The sequence below is a fragment of the Apis florea genome, unplaced genomic scaffold, assembly GCF_048593485.1.
Source record: "Apis florea isolate Af1SG1 unplaced genomic scaffold, ASM4859348v1 contig_1615_pilon, whole genome shotgun sequence".
NCBI classification, from domain to species: domain Eukaryota; kingdom Metazoa; phylum Arthropoda; class Insecta; order Hymenoptera; family Apidae; genus Apis; species Apis florea.
Window position 1 is genome coordinate 2,281,183 of NW_028256416.1, and position 17,724 is coordinate 2,298,906.

The window sequence follows — 17,724 nt, forward strand, 5'->3', positions numbered from 1 at the left end:
TATCCGAGTGAAGTAAAACGTTCTTTCTGAAGGGGAGAAAAAAGAAAAAAAAAAAAAAGAAACGATAAAACGTTTTATCAAATTTATCACCGAAACCTCGATATACTATACTACTGCTCGAGAATAGGTTTGCATTTCAATTACGTGTGATTGAAGATCTCGCTCCGGGGAACCAATTCTCCTAGAGTTCTCCATCCTCCTCACTGTGCATGCACAATGATATTAACATTTTAACTCGCAAACAGGCCACGTTTGAAGTTCACGCCAGACTATAATAGGTCTTGCAAAGTTAATTCTGTCAACTTGTGCATGAAATTAATCGAGTCGCGCCGAGGCATACCCTTAAACTCTCCCTGACACAGCGCAGTCGTTACGCCGTATTTTTCCAACGACTTTCCGCATTAAGTTATCGCGAATGGTATATCGAAGATGGATACGAAGGAACGATAAAGCCTATTCGATCCGCGAGGTTTCAATATCCAGAGAAATATCATTATACGCTTTCTCTCTCTCTCTCTCTCTGTTTCTATCTACCGGTACATTTTACGATACTGCAATAATCGCTATGCAATATCCATCCATCCATCCATTTTCTCGTCAACCATTTCCAACCACTACGCGGCCGTTCCTTTTTCCCCTCGAAAACGGAGGATTCTCGTTTCTCTTTGAGACGGATAGCGAACACTTTTCTTTCTCGTCTGCGCGACTTACTCGACTAATTAGAACGCTCGAATTCCTAGGCATCTTCGCGACGACCGTCGTAATGGCCGTTTTTCCTGTGCAAGCGCTTAGCTTCCTCTTGCTAAAAAGTGACTACGTTGGTCATCCAACGTTGGGCTTCCATCTAAAAAGTGGTTGGTTAAGTGAAGAACCTGTTCAGACAATTCCCCGCTCACTCCCATTCACTTTCTCGCGGCGACAGAAATCCTTTGGGGAGGCCGAGCGATGCGCGTGAAAGAAATGGATTCGAATTTTGGATAGATAGATAGATAGATATTCTCGTTCAAAATCGATACGTGTTCAAAATCGTAGCCAAACCTTTCTATTGTGCTCTCGTTGCTTCAATCGATGATACAATTCTCCCTGATAGTGTTGATTCGCGTAATCGCCGATTACGACAGCGAACGAAACTTTATCCATCTCGATCCATCGACACACGATCCTTCTCGCGCACAATTATTCTTCATTCTTCGTTATTAACTTTGTCGCGCGATCGGCGCGACATATCGGGATAACAGCGTCGTCATAACGAGTGCCACCGACCACATGAAACGGCGCGGCGGTTTGTGACGCCGAGCTCCAATTACCAGAAGTTAGAGAGAAAAGAGAGAGAGAGAGAGAGAGAGAGAGAGAGAGAGAGAGAGAGAGAAAGAGAGTGGTCGGGAACAAGCGCGACCGGTCGAATCCCGGTTTTTTCTCACCTGGGTGAAAATGAATGGGTCGCAATTTGTCGCACTCGTCCATAAGTCATTGAAAAATTGTCATTGCAATTTATCACGAATCCGCCGGGTGTAATTTTATTTTCAACGGATGGAACTTCCAACGAGATCCGCCGTTATTTTCCATTAGGCGCGATTTACCGGTGATAAGGAATGCTAACCGCGTTCAATCATTCTGGCAATTACGGCCATCCCGCCTCGACTCGCCGCGAACTTTCCTCGTCGAAGGGAGGGGGAGAGAGAGAGAGAGAGAGAGAGAGAGAGAGAGGAAATAACTGTGAACTTTACTCGTCCCAGTGTGAAATATATCTTTACAAGATATAAATCCCCGTATTATTCGTACGTCGGATATTCACCGAGTCGCGTGAATCACGAGTACGACAAATCGATTTGAACAAAGGTGAATACATCAGGTATTCGTGTCGATGATTCTTTTTTTTCTTTTTTTTTTTTTTTGGTAAATCTTATTTGCCAAAATTCTCCAAGATTTGATTACCGATTTTTAATAATTCAAAAAATAAAGGAGGGAAATTTTTTCACCTTTCCTTTACTTTCGTCCGCTTCTGCGCGAGAAATTTCTATTGAAATCGATTGCTATCCGCGACGCGTGAATCGATATTACGATTCTCTCCCCATAAAACGTACGGACATTTGTTTGCGTTATGGTCTGAATTTTATAAACTGATACACTCGGATGGGGATAGAGAGAGAGAGAGAGAGAGGTCATAACATTATATGGCTGTCATACGTCAATAAATATTCATGAGGTTCTGAAATAAAGTCCGGCCATCACGCGTTCATCAAGATAAATGGAAGTATCGGCAGTAAATCGTACGTGTCGCGAAGAAAGCCCGCGTCCTTTGTCCGCGACCTGAAAACTCTCGAACGAGATTCCGTGTTATTCCATGAATACTGATCGTTCCGAGCATCCGAGAAACTTGACCGGGTCGACGAAATTTTCATCGTTCTTAATTTATTTTGCCTCCCTTCCTCCCCGTAGAGAGAGAGCTCCAACCACGACCAAGAAGAAGGGATGAGGCGATAGTTAGCCTCGTAATACGTGTTAGCGCCACATTGCCAGAAAATTCGAAACTGGATTCTGGTAGGGTAAAGCGTAAAGCGAGAGGCGGAAGAAAGATCGTGGAAAGAGAAGAAAAGCCAGAGAAAGAGAGAGAGAGGAGAGAGAGAGATTGCAGGAACGAGCGGAAAAGCTCGTTATAAACTCTCGCAGGTTGGTCGTTGCTACAGAATTAATTAAAGCGGAAGCGTGGCAAAGCACATATAAAATATCAAGAAGTGTCGACGACGGGGAAGGATTTTGTTATTTTGTTATTCCATTGATCACGCTCGATGCGCTTAAATTCCATACCTCGTTTGCCGATAATCCGCTATCCTTCTTGCGTAAAGAGTCGTAATTGAACCTAGCAAAATTGAAAATTAATTATTTGCTTTCCGAGAGGGTGAGTGAGACGCGTAACGTAACGCTTTGACGTTATATGAAAATCGGGAATTTTCATAAAAGCGACGTTGATCGAGCCTTGGGCTTTCGAGCAGCCCAATTAAAGGTTAGATCAACATGCAAATTGCGATGCAGTTGCTTTGATACGGTGAAGGGGAAGGGAGAACAAAAGTCGCGGCGTTAAGGAAGAACAAGGCGAGCAAGGGTCTTGGTTTCTCCTGCTCGATTGAAAAAGTTACTTTACTCCAAGGGGAATGCACGTCGAGGAATTAGCATAGTTGGAACGGTGGGTGGACTCGTGGCTCCTGTTTTATTCATGTATATTAATAAGTAAGCTTATCGCATACGCGTCGGACCACTGTATCGGACCGACGACGATTTCTTTCTTTTCTCCTTGATGGATTGCGAGAAAAACAACGATACAACCCCTTCCTGGTGGGTGGGGGGAGGAGAGACGTTTCTCTGCCAACTCATTCCACGTCTAATTCACTCTTAAGCCGAAACGTAACGAGCTCTGATCTAATCTAATTCCATCTAATCTCTTCTTCCCCGGCTATACTACCCCAGCCTGGCCTACCCCAGCCTATTATGTTTCTCCGAGCTATAGAAATCTTCTATACCCTTTTTTCCCTATTGAACCTTGTGCACCCTGTTCTTAAAGCTTTCCCTTCTCCCGGACAACTTATTTAACGACTTGCACAAAAGTTATCCCCCTTCTGTTATCTCTTTCCAAATATTTTCTCTTTCTCGAGGGTAATAACTGGATAAATAACGGATAACACGTATACGTAATAGTAATTCACAAACATTCGCATTTATTGTGTTGTTGAGAATAGGAGAAAAGAGGAAATTCTGTTTTTTTTTTTTTTTTTTAAATTAGGTTGAACCGAGACGATAAGTTCGTCCGCATCTTCGTCATTCCTCTTTCATTCGTATCCAATTCCGGTCGATTTTCTTTAACTTTCGAGACACGACGATATTTCAGCTAAAAATTACGAACTTTTAAGGATGCACGCGCGCGCCAATTCGAGGTAACGATTACCATGCGAATGGAACGTGAAATAAAGGAACATTAATATTCGATGTATGCGATAATAAAAGAGTTACGATTCACCACCGATGTTTGAATTTTTGGGGGGGAGGAAAATTGAGGACGCGGTAACTCGCGTTTTCATAAACATCCTCGGCCAACGGTATTGAAAGAACAAGCAAATTTAATACGCGAGTCGAATACGAAATCTGATTTCCGACTACCGCGCAATAACGTGACAATTTAACCCGTCACTCCCCCCTCCCCCTCTTCCCATCCCGTAAAACTAAACGGAAATACACGTACGTACGTTCGTTCGTTCGTTCGTTCGATGCCCGAATTTAAAATCAATTATTCGTGGAAACTCGTGGACGAATTTTCACGTGCGCCAAGGGCAAAAATTATTTTTCGACGCATTCCATTTATTTCACGGCCCCTATTATGAAAAAACATCCATTCGTTCAATTTCGAACGCGTATTTGAATCGCTTTGAGAACGAAAGGAAAGAAGATAAAGAGAAAAGGAAAAAAAAAAAAAAGGAAAGAAAAGAAAATCGTGCACGCTGTCGCGTATATATTTCTATTTACGAAAATTGTTTTCCCTTCGATCGAGGAGACGATCGAGGTAACGTTGTTGGTTATTCGACTAACCGATTTTTTCCCCCCTCCCCTCGTTGTTGCAGATACGCTGAGCTTAGGAGATCGACAGACGATGGACAACATGGATCGACACGGCGGTCAGGGTAGACCACGGAACCAGATGCTCGATCCTCCCAACATGAAACTGAAGGTGGAGCCTACGTTCGACTACTCGCAGAACACGAACGTGACAGCGCTGATAGGGAAGACCGCTTATCTCACGTGTAGGGTTCGCAACTTGGGCGACAAAAGCGTAAGATCCTTCATTTCCTTCATCGTTCGTCGTCCCACTTCACGCCACTTTTCCTCTCTCCTTGGACGCAGACCTCCCACACTACTTCCTCGAACATTTGTTTCTATTCGAGACCTGTTTCCGAGTTGGAATACGGATATTGCTCCGGGATAACGCGGAAAATTGTTCGAGACAGGTTAATGTCCCAGAAAAATGGTTACCTACCTCTATATATATATATATATATACTAGACTTCTCTCCATCCAGTTGCTCCATGGGGTTTCGACAAATTTGTGGCAGGAAGGTAATCACGACAAAGGCCTGGTACACCGTTGACTGAACAAGAGAGCCCGATCTTCGCAAAGACGTTAGGAAAGCGATTTGCAGGAAATAATCGAGTTGCTCGAGCTCGATTGGACGTTAATCGACCTTCGAGGCAACTGAAAACTCAATTTTATAGCAGCTCGCGGTCCCGATGTTAGGTTATAGGTATATATTCCGAGGTAGCGGGTGGGATAGTACTCGAGTAGTACCTTGACGGAGTTATAAGCGATCGTGGTTCCGGCATATCTTGACTTGATCCGGCCATCTTCTCTTTCGCCAACGATTTTCTCTCGGCCGCAACACACGTAATGTGTTAAGAGGATTCGGGACGTGGTTCGTTAGTATCTTAGCCTCTTACGTCGAGATTTCGTATTTTGGTAGAGCATACGGTGCCAAGCGTGATGATATTTTGAGATCGTCAGAAGAAATACGAGATGGACGACGAAATAGAAGACCGAATAATTTAAATATCATCGATTTTCAGAATCGAGAATTAGATTAGACAGGTTAAGATTTCCAACAGGTCGAGAAAATCCAGATAAATCCAGTTGAATCTATTTTTCGGTCAGATTTCGGTCCGCCTCCCTTTGAAATAAAATTAGTACTACTTTATCGTTCTTGAATCTCTTTCCTGCCAAGTTCCGTGTCGGCGAATATCTCTTCTCTAGACGAAAACACGGGTTTGATTAATATCTTGGTGGAAATAAAGTTGGAGCGAAAGAAGGGAGGGGGGGGGGCCGAAACAAAGATCGCGCAACGAGATTGTTGATGCGGATACGGGGATGGAAACAAGGCCGTTCAATTTCAGTATTTCCCAGTGTGTAAACCGTATTAAGTAAATTCATTATACGGTGGAGGGCCGACGTACCTTAATTTCATTCGTTGTTCCGCGTCACCCGTGAAATTCCATTTGCTCCACGTCCGAATTGCTAGGTCATACGGATTTCCTCGATACGTGATTCTCGCCGCTTTCCACTCTATCCGGGCGGACTTGGCTTCTTTCGTCAGCGTAATATTCATCAGCGAAACGAAACCCTGGCTCTCGTATTCATCGTTTCATAGAAAGATCAAAAGATCGATAAACTATAACCGCGCAAATACGATTACTTGAGAGTAACTCTTTTCTTTAAGAAACGTATAATTTTTCCAGAAAAATTACTTTCCGCGCGATTCTTCGCGTGCAAATTCGAAGAGAAAAAGAAAAGAAAAAGGAAATTAAGAATTGATTTACGATACAATCGAGGAACGAATTTTCAACGCTTGGTGTAACAACTTGGAATTTTAGCCTCAAAGGTATTCGCACGTTCCCAGACGAGCAAACAAGGACTCATTTGCAGTTACGTTGCTCGCAAACGTTGCTCAACGTTCGACATTCATCGTTTCGCGGAAGCTCGGTCGACTCCCTCGGCGAACCGTTGCCTCGTTTCGATTGCCAACCTCCCCGAGAACGAACTCGTCGCGCAGGGCGGAGACGTAAACTTCTTCGAGTAAATACGCTAAGTAGCGCCAACACTCGAGCCGCTCGAGCAGCTTCGCCTGGATTCGAAGTTGGAGGAAACAGCTGCCTTTTCCGGTTTACATCGAGAGATGAATTGCGGAGGATATATCGGAGAGAAGATTCACAAGCTTTTGGCGAGCTTTCTCGCGCAAATGACCCAACCCTTTTGTGCACCAACTTCCAACCACCGATTATTAATGTCTTGTTGCGACACCTATTGTACACCCGTTTTGTCGGGAGTCAAGCGCGGGTCGACGAACCAATAAAACTCGTTGTTTATGCCCGCGCGTGATACCACCACCTTTTACGACTCCAATTTTATCGCGGACATATACTTTTCAGAAACTACAAGCGTCCCGATAAGGCCACCTATTCTTTTCTTCTTCTCTTTCTTTCTTTTCCTCCTTTTTTCCCGCAAAATTAACCCTTCGCGAACTCGATTGGCCGAGAAATATATTATGCAAATTACCAACACTCTTTGCGTAGCTGTGGAAAGAAGCAAGTCCGATAACGTTAACGCGATGAGCTACGACTCGTACACATTTTTTTCCCCCCTTGTCACGATATATATACATATATATTACGTTTTTATATCAAATCTTTTTTTATCGAAATAACTTATCCGTTAATAAAATTTTCGTGATACAATATTTATATTATTTATAAGAAGGAATTATTCACCACCTCCTCGTTCGAGATGCAATTTAAAAGAATTTCGAAATCGAGGCCGACGATAGAAAAATAAATTTTATTAATGTTCGATCGAACGCGAAAATCGAAGCAACGGCTGAGAGCAACCGATTTTCGTCGACCGATTCAGATTGGCCAGCCCAGAGCCGGATCAGAGCCCCGGTCATCCGATTACCCTTCCCCTCTTCGCGCTCCTAATAGCCCTCTCGACGGGAAACTTCATTTTTCGCGCCAATAGGCTACAAAATAATTTCTCCCTCCGATTACGATTTATCTAAACGAGCTGTCTCTCTCTCTCTCTCTCTCTCTCTCTCTCTCTCTGTCTGGACGAAGCGGCCGGTTCAAGATTTCCCCCGGAATTATCCTCGCGAAAAAAAGACACAAGCTCGATCTCTCGAAAATAGAACGAAAAAAGGCGCATGCTTCGAATCGTTCCCTGAGCAGCATTACTCCGAGAACGAGGTTGAATCGAATCCCTAGCGAGGAAAGGAGCATCGCTAGATTGAATCGTTCCATTTTCGAAAGGAGTTTGTTCGTATACTCGGCGTGCATTTTTGAAAATTGCCATTATTTTTACTTGCCATTACTTACTCCCTGCTGTTCCCTCCCCCCCCCCTTTTTTTCTCGCGATCATTGTCCTCTGCCCCCTCCTTCGAAGAGAAGAGACAAAGTTCGCGCGTGGAAAGAAGAGGGGAAGGTTCGATTCGGTTTTTCGGGGATTTCGTAGCGCGAAGCAAGTTTCTTTCGGCCAAAGAGATGGACTCGATGGTCGGAGTTTTGCTAGAATTGCTTTCTCGTTTCCCCGCAAGAGGCCGTAGGCGAGCACATGTACCCGCCGGTCTGACGAAATTACCGCCGTCCCCGAAGAACGCGAAACTTCACCTCGACTTCACCCCGAACTTTAAATGTCCCCATCGAATTATGTATTATACGCTGTGGCGCGGAAACGCCGCTGTTCTCTGTTTCCTCCGCTCCTTTTCTTGGCCTTGTTCTTCTTCTTCTTCTTCACGAAATATTTATCTCACGCCACGACGATACGAATCTGAAATATTGATCGGCCGTGATTTTTCGAGAATTTTTTTTTTTTAGAAAATTTTCCAAATTTTTTGGATGTTAAAGTAAACATTTTGACGTTTAAGAGTATTTTCTTCCCTTTCGTATTTTATATTTTTTTCCTTGTCTAGATTATCGAGGAAAAATTCGAAATAAAGTTGGTAAAAATTTTGCACGAAGAGGCATAATCACTTAAATGGATCGTCGGTTAAATTTTCAAATACCGGCGACGAACCCTTTCCTCCCCGTTTACCGAATCTGCATAAAAGTCTGGAGGATAAATGGTTTAAAGTCAGGTGGGAATCGTACGTCATTATCAACGAAATTCAGTCAATGATCGCGTCTATTCAAACCCCTTTCCCCTACTACTATTCGATCTCTCTCGATTACCATCATTGACCCCACTTTGAAATTCCGTTTGCAAAGGTATCCTGGGTGAGGCACAGAGATATTCACATTTTAACGGCGGGGGCGTATACCTACACGAGCGATCAGCGATTCCAAGCGCTTCACAGACAAAATACAGGCCAAAATAGCGAGTGGTCTGAATGGACTCTTTGCATAAAATGGGCGCAGGAGAGAGACCAGGGACTCTACGAATGTCAGATCTCAACCATCCCCGTCAAGTCGCATCAATTCCGCTTAAACGTCGTCAGTAAGTCTCCATCATCACGTTATTATATATATATACTCTCTATACAAACAACCGACAAACAACCGAGTTAACACAATTTTTTGTACGAACAAAATCAAACTCGAAAAAAAAAAGAAAAAATTCGAAGGAAAATTTGTTTGAAAAATTTCTTGAAACTCGCTCGATTCTCTCTATTCTCACGACGCGGAAGAGCGTCGAGTGCCTACCGGTCGTCACCTTGAAACCAAACCCCCAACCGCTCACTTTCTCGCGTAACAAACTAACTCCCTTGTTGTGCGTCGATCGTACTCGAAACCGTTTCGCAAATTAACGATCCGAATGTATTATCCGGATCGACCGGCCGCGTTCGAGGGAAGGCTCGTTGAACCTAATTTTGGAGAGCGCGAGAACGAAGCCGGGCCTCGTTATTTCAATCATTCGATGGCCTTGGCTCTCGATGAAGAAAAGTTTCGGCTCGTTAGTTGGCGCGAGATCCGGTAAAGCACTCCTCTTCTCGAGAGGTTTCTTCGGCCTCGAACGAAATTTCCCTGCGACCTTTTTCCACGCGCACGTGGATACTTTTGGGAGAGGAAGGAAAGGAGAAAGAAAGTGGTTGTTTTTATCGCAGTACCGACAGCGACGATACTCGGAGGTCCAGATTTGTACGTTGGCGCGGGAAGCACGATAAATTTGACGTGCGCCATACACTTCAGCTCGGAGCCACCAGCTTACATCTTTTGGTACTACAACGACCATGTTTTGAGCTACGACAGTCCCAGGGGCGGTGTCTCGGTGATAACCGAAAAGGGTGGCGACGTCACCACGTCTTGGCTCCTTATCCAGACGGCGCAACCCTCGGACTCCGGGGAGTACAGCTGCAAACCGAGCAACGCCAATACGGCGTCCATCAAAGTTCATGTTCTAAATGGTGAGTGTTTACAACGCGCGTAATCTTACAACGCCGATCATCTCTCGATCATGGATATAACCTTCTCGCTTTGCGAAACGTAGATGGAGTTCAAAAAAAAAAGAAAGAAAAGAAAAGAGAGAGAGGAAAAATGGAAATAAACACGCGTAATAAGTGGGACAAAATATGAAAGCGTATAACATTCGCGTCCGCAATAACGAATTTTTCCCTCGATCGAATATTTATACCGATTCTCCGTAAAAAAAAAAAAAAAAAAGAAAAAAAAAAGAAAAAAACAGAGCAACATTTTTCAAACAAACGGGTGGTTCGACTTTTATAACACGCGGGGTTATTTATGGCCCCGCACATAGGCTCGAGCTACGAGTACGAAATTGCGCGCGATTTTTGCAAGCGAGTCGCTAGGAAAAAAAAAAAAAAAAAAAAAAAAGTGAAACCAAATAATTTCGCCGTTGAAATCATCGTCGACGTTAAGCAAAATTTGTCGTTGAACGAGTTTTACGATCACCGCGGATTAAATAAAAAAAAAAAAAAAAAAAGAGAAAAGGATCGTCAAGTTTCGATGACGATATTCGAAATCCCCGCGAAACGGGGGGACGTTTCGTTTTTGCATAAACCGTGCACGCATCCGCTTTACCTCTTAATTTTCTCGTGGAACCTCGTATATATTAATTCGCGCGTTTGTTTCGGTTCGGCTGGCAGCTGGAAAATTTGGCCTCGTATCTCGCGCACCTGTCCTCTCCCAGATTCGAGCCGGCATCTGGGTCCTCTCGCAATCAGCCTATCAGAACTTGGCAATTACGCGGCCGCCAAGTTTTGCATGTTTATTCACCGATCCTCGCCACGGAGCAAACGAGTTTCACTGTGGCGAGAATGTTTGCCTCCCGTACCCTCTCCTCCCTCCTTCCCAACAGGATAGGCCAGGAGAAAATACTTTCGCCTTAACGCGAGTTCGGAAAACAACATTTTTTTTCGGAATTTTCATTAAATCCGTCCTCCTCCCTTTTTAAGTATTTTTAATAAAAACTCGGTTTCGATCGGTCGTAGCTTTCGTTTTTCCTTTTTTCCTTTTTCTTTTCGTCCTCTCTCTTCTTTGTTTTCTCTGTTCGCTCGAAAAATTTTTATTCGGGCGTAAGAGCGAATATTTACTTTGGTCTCGAACGAGATTATTATCGATATTAAAAATTCTTGGTGGAGTCGTAAGTCGAGAAGAACGTATGGGGGATAACGGGAAGGATGTCTGAGCGCGTATGCAAATGACGAGAGAATTTCGACGGATCGTTGGAAGAAATTTCTGCGGAACGAAATCGAGCGGAAATTGGATCTCGGCAAAAGTGTACAGTTGTATCTTTCCATTAGCATTCGCACGAGGAGGAGGAAGGAAGCGAGCGAGGAGATAGATTTTTGTTTTTCGAAACTGCGTTGTTGGTCGAAGTATCGTTTGCGAGAAAAAAAAAAAAAAAAAAAAACGAGAAAAAGATATTTCCACGACATCGTTTCTCGACTCGAACTATTAAAAGTACTCGTCCTCCTCCCCTTCCCTTCATTTTCGTCTCGTCTCTTTTCGAACGCTTCTCAAGCTTCGAATTCGAAAACGTCGCGATACAATTCTATCGGGTGGAATGAATAATTCGGATTATTCTTCTTTCGAAATATACCTTTGCTCCACGAGGAACGCGAACAAGTCTCGCCAACTTTTATTCCCTGTGAAAGTGACGCCGTGAAAATCTTTTTTCCTTCCCTGAAAGCTTCCTCAAAGTCGGCCGACCGAGGCGTATTGAAAATTTCCGTGAATAGAAATTATATCGAGGAGAAAGGGGAGGAGGGGAAAGAAAAAAAAGAAAGAAAAAAGAAAGAAAGAAACCGTATGATTTATTTATTAGATCGGCGCACGTGAAATGTCAATGTTTTCTCGAACGGCGTACTTTAACGGCGCGTACAATCTTCTTTGAATTATACCGTGCAACGATAAAAATAACTTTCTCTACGCCGTTTTCCTTTCCTAACGAGTTTCATTGTATCCGAAACGTGGAAAACAAAGGATCAAGAGGGATAAAATTGAATTTAAACTTGAGAAAAGTATTTCCACGAGAGAATATTTTATAATAACTCGCGCTAATTAACGCGATATTTCGTTATTATCAACAAATATCCCGAAATAAACTTACTTTTAATTCGGATTGAATCAATAATTCTAAACGAAACTGCGTGCGCAACAAATCAGAAAAGAAAGAAAAATTTCGATCCAATATCGAAAGTGAATTTAATCCAACGATACGTGATACGTTTAACCCTTGATTCGCCGCGAGCTGACTTCCAGGAATTCCAGAAACTTGCGATATTAATTTAATATCAAGGGCGTCGCGAGAGAAGATCGAGACAAAGCGTGACTGCTACTGCTTTCAATACAATAGCTATATACATAGCTCGGCTAATAATAATAAATAAAAAGGGTTGGATTTGACGAAAGAGGATGGCGAGTACGGAGCGGATGAGAACGAGATGGCTTGTTTGTTGCAGGCGAGCGACCAGAAGCGATGCAGACCGGAACGGCGGGACCTATTTTATCCTCGAGCTGTCTTTTGGTGTCTCTGATCATTTTGTACATATCCTCCTCGGTGTAAACGTGGAACGCGGTGTAACGAATCGTCGCTGTGACGCCTTATTTTCTTAGAGACGGGCCACCGACCGGGTCCGTCGCGAGAATCGCGCGAACAACCAACGAGGTTGGAGGGAATCGACCTCGAGTCGAGGCCACGCACATCTCCGCGAGAACGAATTACGTACATACTGCCCAAAACTCAACGGTAAAAAGGAATTACACATTTACGCTACGATCGAATCGTGTATACATATTCGTACCTGCCAGTGAGCTCCGATGTTCGCGAATTAATCTCGATGAACGATGCAGTTTCGTTCTCGCGAAACGAAACAGATTCGACGAGATTGGGCGTCGAATGGAAAAACAAAAAATATGGTGCGCGTGTTTCGTCTCGTTGGATGAGCCATTGGAAGAGAAACGCGCAGACGAACGATTCGTCCGAGAATCGAGATCGATGTGTGTGCATGTGAGAGCGTACCGGAAGGTATCGCGTCTCGGTCGAGGAAAAGGAGAGAGGAGAGGAAAAGAAAAAAAAAGGAAACGTTTAAAGTTAAGGGAACGTCGACGCTAATACCGAAGATGGGTCAGAAATTTCTGGTTGGAGAGGAAGGAGGGGTGGTTCGATAATCCGTAGCGAGAGGAACCGATTTACGAGAGGCGTAAAAGCGAGAAACAACCGTCTCGCGGTACGTTTTACGATCGGTCGAATCTTGGAAATGGGGGATGCGCGCGAGACAACGGGAAATAAAACGTGACTCGACTCGTAGAAGGATCCTCCTCGAGCTTTCTTGGAGGATGCACACCCAAGTTGGTTAACCAAAGAGAAAGATCGGTTCCGTTGGTCGATTAATCGGCGAGAAAAATCCTTCGACCGATTTTCATCGAGCGCGAAAACGTGGACGCCGTGCGTCACGTGTCGCGATACGAATGTTAAATATTGCGTTACGGCGACCACCAACCACCAGCACGGTCGGGCGTGCATCATTGTCGAAAAACGGTCGCGGCAAATCCCTTCCACCCGATTAACACTCAGAAATGCAAACAGAAATTTCACCGATTGAAAACGATTACGGGAAATTATTGTTGGCGAAAATAATCGGTCGCCCTACGACCGGCCGGGATTCCCGCGCTCTAATTTTCCGAATGTTTACGATCGTTCCGTTTATCAAGCTTATCGATTCCAACAGGGCAACGGAGGGGGGCAAATATTCGACGAATTTCATGATTTTTAGCTGCCCGGATTGGTTTCGTGATTGGCTTTCATACAAATTCGTTCGCGTGATATCGCGATATATATCATCGATCGAGCGATTTAAAGCCGCGGTCGAAAGCCGAATTACTCTAATCGTCGCGAAAATTCAGGGGTAAGGTGGAAAACTGGCGCACACCACATCGCGTAGATATTCATTTTTCTACATCGTTACGTTTATTCGTTCCATAACCATAGCGCGTACGGCGTATTCACTTGTATAAAATCGTGCATACATTTACACCGTGAAAAACGCTTCCTGTAAACGATGCAGCCACGTTCTCCACCTCGCGCGCGCGCGACTCTTCGTCTTGCGCGACGATTCGAAAAAAAGGAAAAAAAAAAAAAGAATGGAATCGAGAAGTTAGAGGACGTTGGCAAAGGCGGTCGAAAGCTAAACGCTAATTGGGCTGACGTTGGCGCGCCACAGATCTGTCCGAGCGGGTATTAGCGTCGACGGCCAAACACGGGAACCTGTACATAGCGTCTGTATTATAAATTGTGGCCGGGTGATGATAGTTACACGCCGTGTAATGCGCGGCGCTCCAACTCTCTCACACCTGAACACCTGATGTGCGCTGGATCTAGTAATCGCGTTTGCCGCGTGGAAATGGAGTTTCGCGGGCGGAGTAGCATCATCCCAACGATCCCTTCGACGCGGATCGATAATCGAGCGCCGGATCATGGCCGATTCTGAACGAGGCACCGGTCGTGGAAGGCGATGATCCCGCTTCGAGCCAAGCCTCGTACAAACTCGCCGTTCCTCCTGTTCGATGATCCGCGAACCGTGTACGAACGCCAAACCTTTTCGGGGCTGTCCTTTCTCGAAAACGAAACCTCCTCCTTTTTACTACGTATCTCTCCTCCTTCCTTCTCGAAATCGCTTCCCATTCTCTCTCCACAGTTTCTCTTCTTTTCTTTTCTTCTTCAAACGGCGTGTCGAGGTTCGCCGATCATCGCGCTGGATCCACCCCGTCCGCGGAATTGAAAACGACGACGAGTTTTCACTTTCTATTTGTGTGTGTGTGTGTTTCGATGTGATCATCCTCGCAGACATCCCCGCGAAAGTATCGATCACGCGTCCGATCGAATCCTACCACTCCCCACTCCCCTCCGTCACAACACACTCTTGCGTTCCTATCCATCCGTGGCGGTTCTTTCTTCCAACTTTCCGCTTGGATCACGCGGGCGCGAACAACGGTCGAAAGGGATCCAGAGAGTGGCAGAGGAAAAGGAAGAGAAAGAGGAGGAGGAGGAGGAGGAGAGAAAAGTAGCGTATAACCTCGAAACTCGAGCCAGTCAACGTTTCTCGGCGCAAGTTTCTCGAGGATGTTGAAACGAAGTTGAAGGAAGTCGAGTCGCACACGCGCGGCCGGAACGGTGGGCAACGACTCGCGCCACGGCTCGAGAGAGAGAGAATAATCGGAGGGGAAAAAGTTTCGGGGATTTTTCGATTCGTGAAAACTGCGCGAAACGTGGATAGGTCGTGGTCCATTAAGCGGAGGGATCCCCCGTTACGGATTCGCCTCGAGGATCGCTATTTCTGCGTTCGCGCCGATACACGATTACGTTTTTTTTCGTTCCTTTTTCATCCGTCACCGATCGAGTAGAGGCGGTTTTCCAAGCTAACTCGAATCCCGTTACCGAGCTCGTTCGATAAATCTTTCGAAAACGAAGAGAATGCATCGATTTTCCTCCGCTCCCGGTAAAGTTGCGACGAGATCGGTCGAGGTTAATAGAAAAGGAAAGGAAAAAAAAAAAAGAATAGCACACATTCCCACTGCCGAAACGGAAGTTTAAGATAAGTAGGACGAAATAAAGTATAATATAGGACAATAGTTTCTCTCGCGCGATAATAAGATTGAAATCGAGGATTTTTACAAACCGTTTTTCCTACAAACGAACAATTTACGATAAGTCCCGCGTTATTTATCGAATAAAATCGTTTTCGAAAGCAATCGTAAACGCGAAACGAAAAGAATAAAAAAGATCGTCAAAGGCGAACGGCGCGCATCGACGTTTCTCGGATCCGTTTCTCGTTCGTGGAACGCGTGAGAGAAAGGAAAAGAGGCGCGTCGAGCGAAACTCTGGATTTCGTTCGTTCCGGGCGGACAACAACCTCGTCGCGAATCGAATTCCGGGGCTGCGAATAGAATTCGATTCGGGTCTTGTCACAGTCCGGTGGCCGGCTTCGATTTTGAATCCTTCGACCGTGCACGAATCGCTTTGCCCTTCGTTATTCGTGGTCTTTTCTGCTCCTCCCCGAAAGAGAAAGTGATATCCTGGCCGCGAAAAATCGTAGGAAAGAAAGACGAATAAGAAAAAATAAGAGAAAAAAAAAAGAAGGGGAGAAAAAGCGATCGATTCATTTTTCTCCTGGCTCTCTTTCGACGTTCGTTCGTTTCGCTTCGGTTTCGACGAACGACGCCATGTTCCTCCTGCCGCGTCGTCGACACGCAACAGACTGGATAAATAAACGGAAAGTTCAAATGTCACGGTACAGCGGAAACGGAAACATCGAGCGGTGCGAGCGATTACCAAGAGAACAAATGCGCGAAGAAGAGTAGGAAGAGATTAAATACGAAAATGGCTCGTCGTATTCACACGCACGCACACACACGCACGCACACATACACACACGCGTACACAACACACACACACTCGGAAGTCTGTAACTCCTTTAATCGACGATGCCAAGCGAAAGAGAGAAAAAAAAAAAAAGAAAGCATTCACCACGCAATCGAACGAATCGACGAGAGGGAGAAGAAATAAAAAAAAAAAAAAAAAAAAACGAAAACCATGGAAGAATCTGTAATCGCAGTGATATCGTTAGATTAGATAGGTATATTATTGTACATACTATAACATATTACGATGTTTAATAAATAAAAAGAAACGTTGAAAGGAAGGATAGAATGGAGAGTGTGTGTTTCGAGGCTTTTTTAACGAAGCTACCAACGACGTTACCAGCTGCCCGTGTTCCCTCGCTTTCAGATATAGATTCTTCGACGCTCTCTCTCTCTCTCTTTCTCTCTCATTCTCTCTCTCTCTCTCTCTCTTTCTCTCTCTCTTTCTCTCTGTGTGTTCCTTTGCCGCAATTTTCTATCTTTCAGGTCGGTTCGGTGAAAACGAGCGGATCCCGGAAGACAGACGGTAGCTTTTTCAACGCGTTTCCTTCCCGGCCTGCCTTCTTTATTCGTACTTACCTCGAGGTCTGTGATGATCCTTTATCGCGGCCACCCTCCTCCCTTTGGATAAGTAACTAACGAGCGTCAAAGGACCTGGTTGACACCCTTTCGCATTAATGCCACCCCGATGCATCCCTCTCTTGTTAACGGCCTCGGTAATCAGAAACGGGTCGAGACGAGTATCGAGACGAGCCAACAACGCTTCCTCGAAATTAACGCGTTTCAATTACGCGATTATTCCTCGACCTCCACTTTTCTTTCTCCCTTCGTTTACCCAACGCGGTCGTCCTAGCAATCCGAGGAAGGGCCAGTAAAGGTCGGTAAATTTTATCGATCGCGTCCCTCGTTAACTGGAAACTTTTAAAACGGTTGGAAAAACTTGGGACTTTCATTAGCCCGCTGGTTACGCTACGACTAACTCGTGTGGCTCCCCAATCAACCACTCGACCGTTTCAACGAAGGAACGCGCGTAACGTTTATAATCACTCCGATTAACCATTGGTCGACACGATTTTTTTTTTTTTCTTTTAACGCGCAAACGTTATCTCTCGAAAACGATATTGTTAGTTTAAACAAAGTCAGTCGAATCGAATCGGAGTAGAAAATACGAAATCGTATCACGTAAGAAACGTTGGTATGAAGATTGAACGAAATATATTTAGAAGGACGTGCACATACTTTTTAAAATTGTTTATTATCGAACATATTGGACAAACGTCAGAGACAAAGGGATATTTCGATATTTTCATTTGTATATTCGTG

General features: G+C 44.7%; 1 protein-coding gene and 1 long non-coding RNA gene across 5 annotated transcripts in view; one reads left to right on the top strand and one right to left on the bottom strand.

Annotated features, from left to right (window-relative positions):
- The window catches only part of LOC116415098 (uncharacterized), a 211,485-nt gene that overhangs the window by 100,607 nt on the left and 93,154 nt on the right, over positions 1–17,724 (bottom strand). Inside the window, exon 3 of one of the 2 annotated variants that reach the window (XR_015290818.1) lies at positions 7,964–8,353. The exons of the other annotated variant lie outside the window; for it this stretch is intronic. This is a non-coding gene — a long non-coding RNA (uncharacterized LOC116415098). Of the gene's footprint in view, positions 1–7,963; positions 8,354–17,724 lie in introns of those variants that run through there. 2 annotated transcript variants of the gene reach the window in all.
- The window catches only part of LOC100870138 (cuticle protein 8-like), a 101,359-nt gene that overhangs the window by 8,581 nt on the left and 75,054 nt on the right, over positions 1–17,724 (top strand). For 2 of the 3 annotated variants that reach the window (XM_086903592.1, XM_086903601.1), the window contains exons 2-4: positions 4,611–4,819; positions 8,791–9,019; positions 9,627–9,926. In XM_086903592.1, the coding sequence (XP_086759718.1) occupies positions 4,611–4,819; positions 8,791–9,019; positions 9,627–9,926 (738 nt within the window). Of the gene's footprint in view, positions 1–4,610; positions 4,820–8,790; positions 9,020–9,626; positions 9,927–12,443; positions 16,688–17,724 lie in introns of those variants that run through there. The other variant, XM_086903609.1, reaches the window with a different exon arrangement.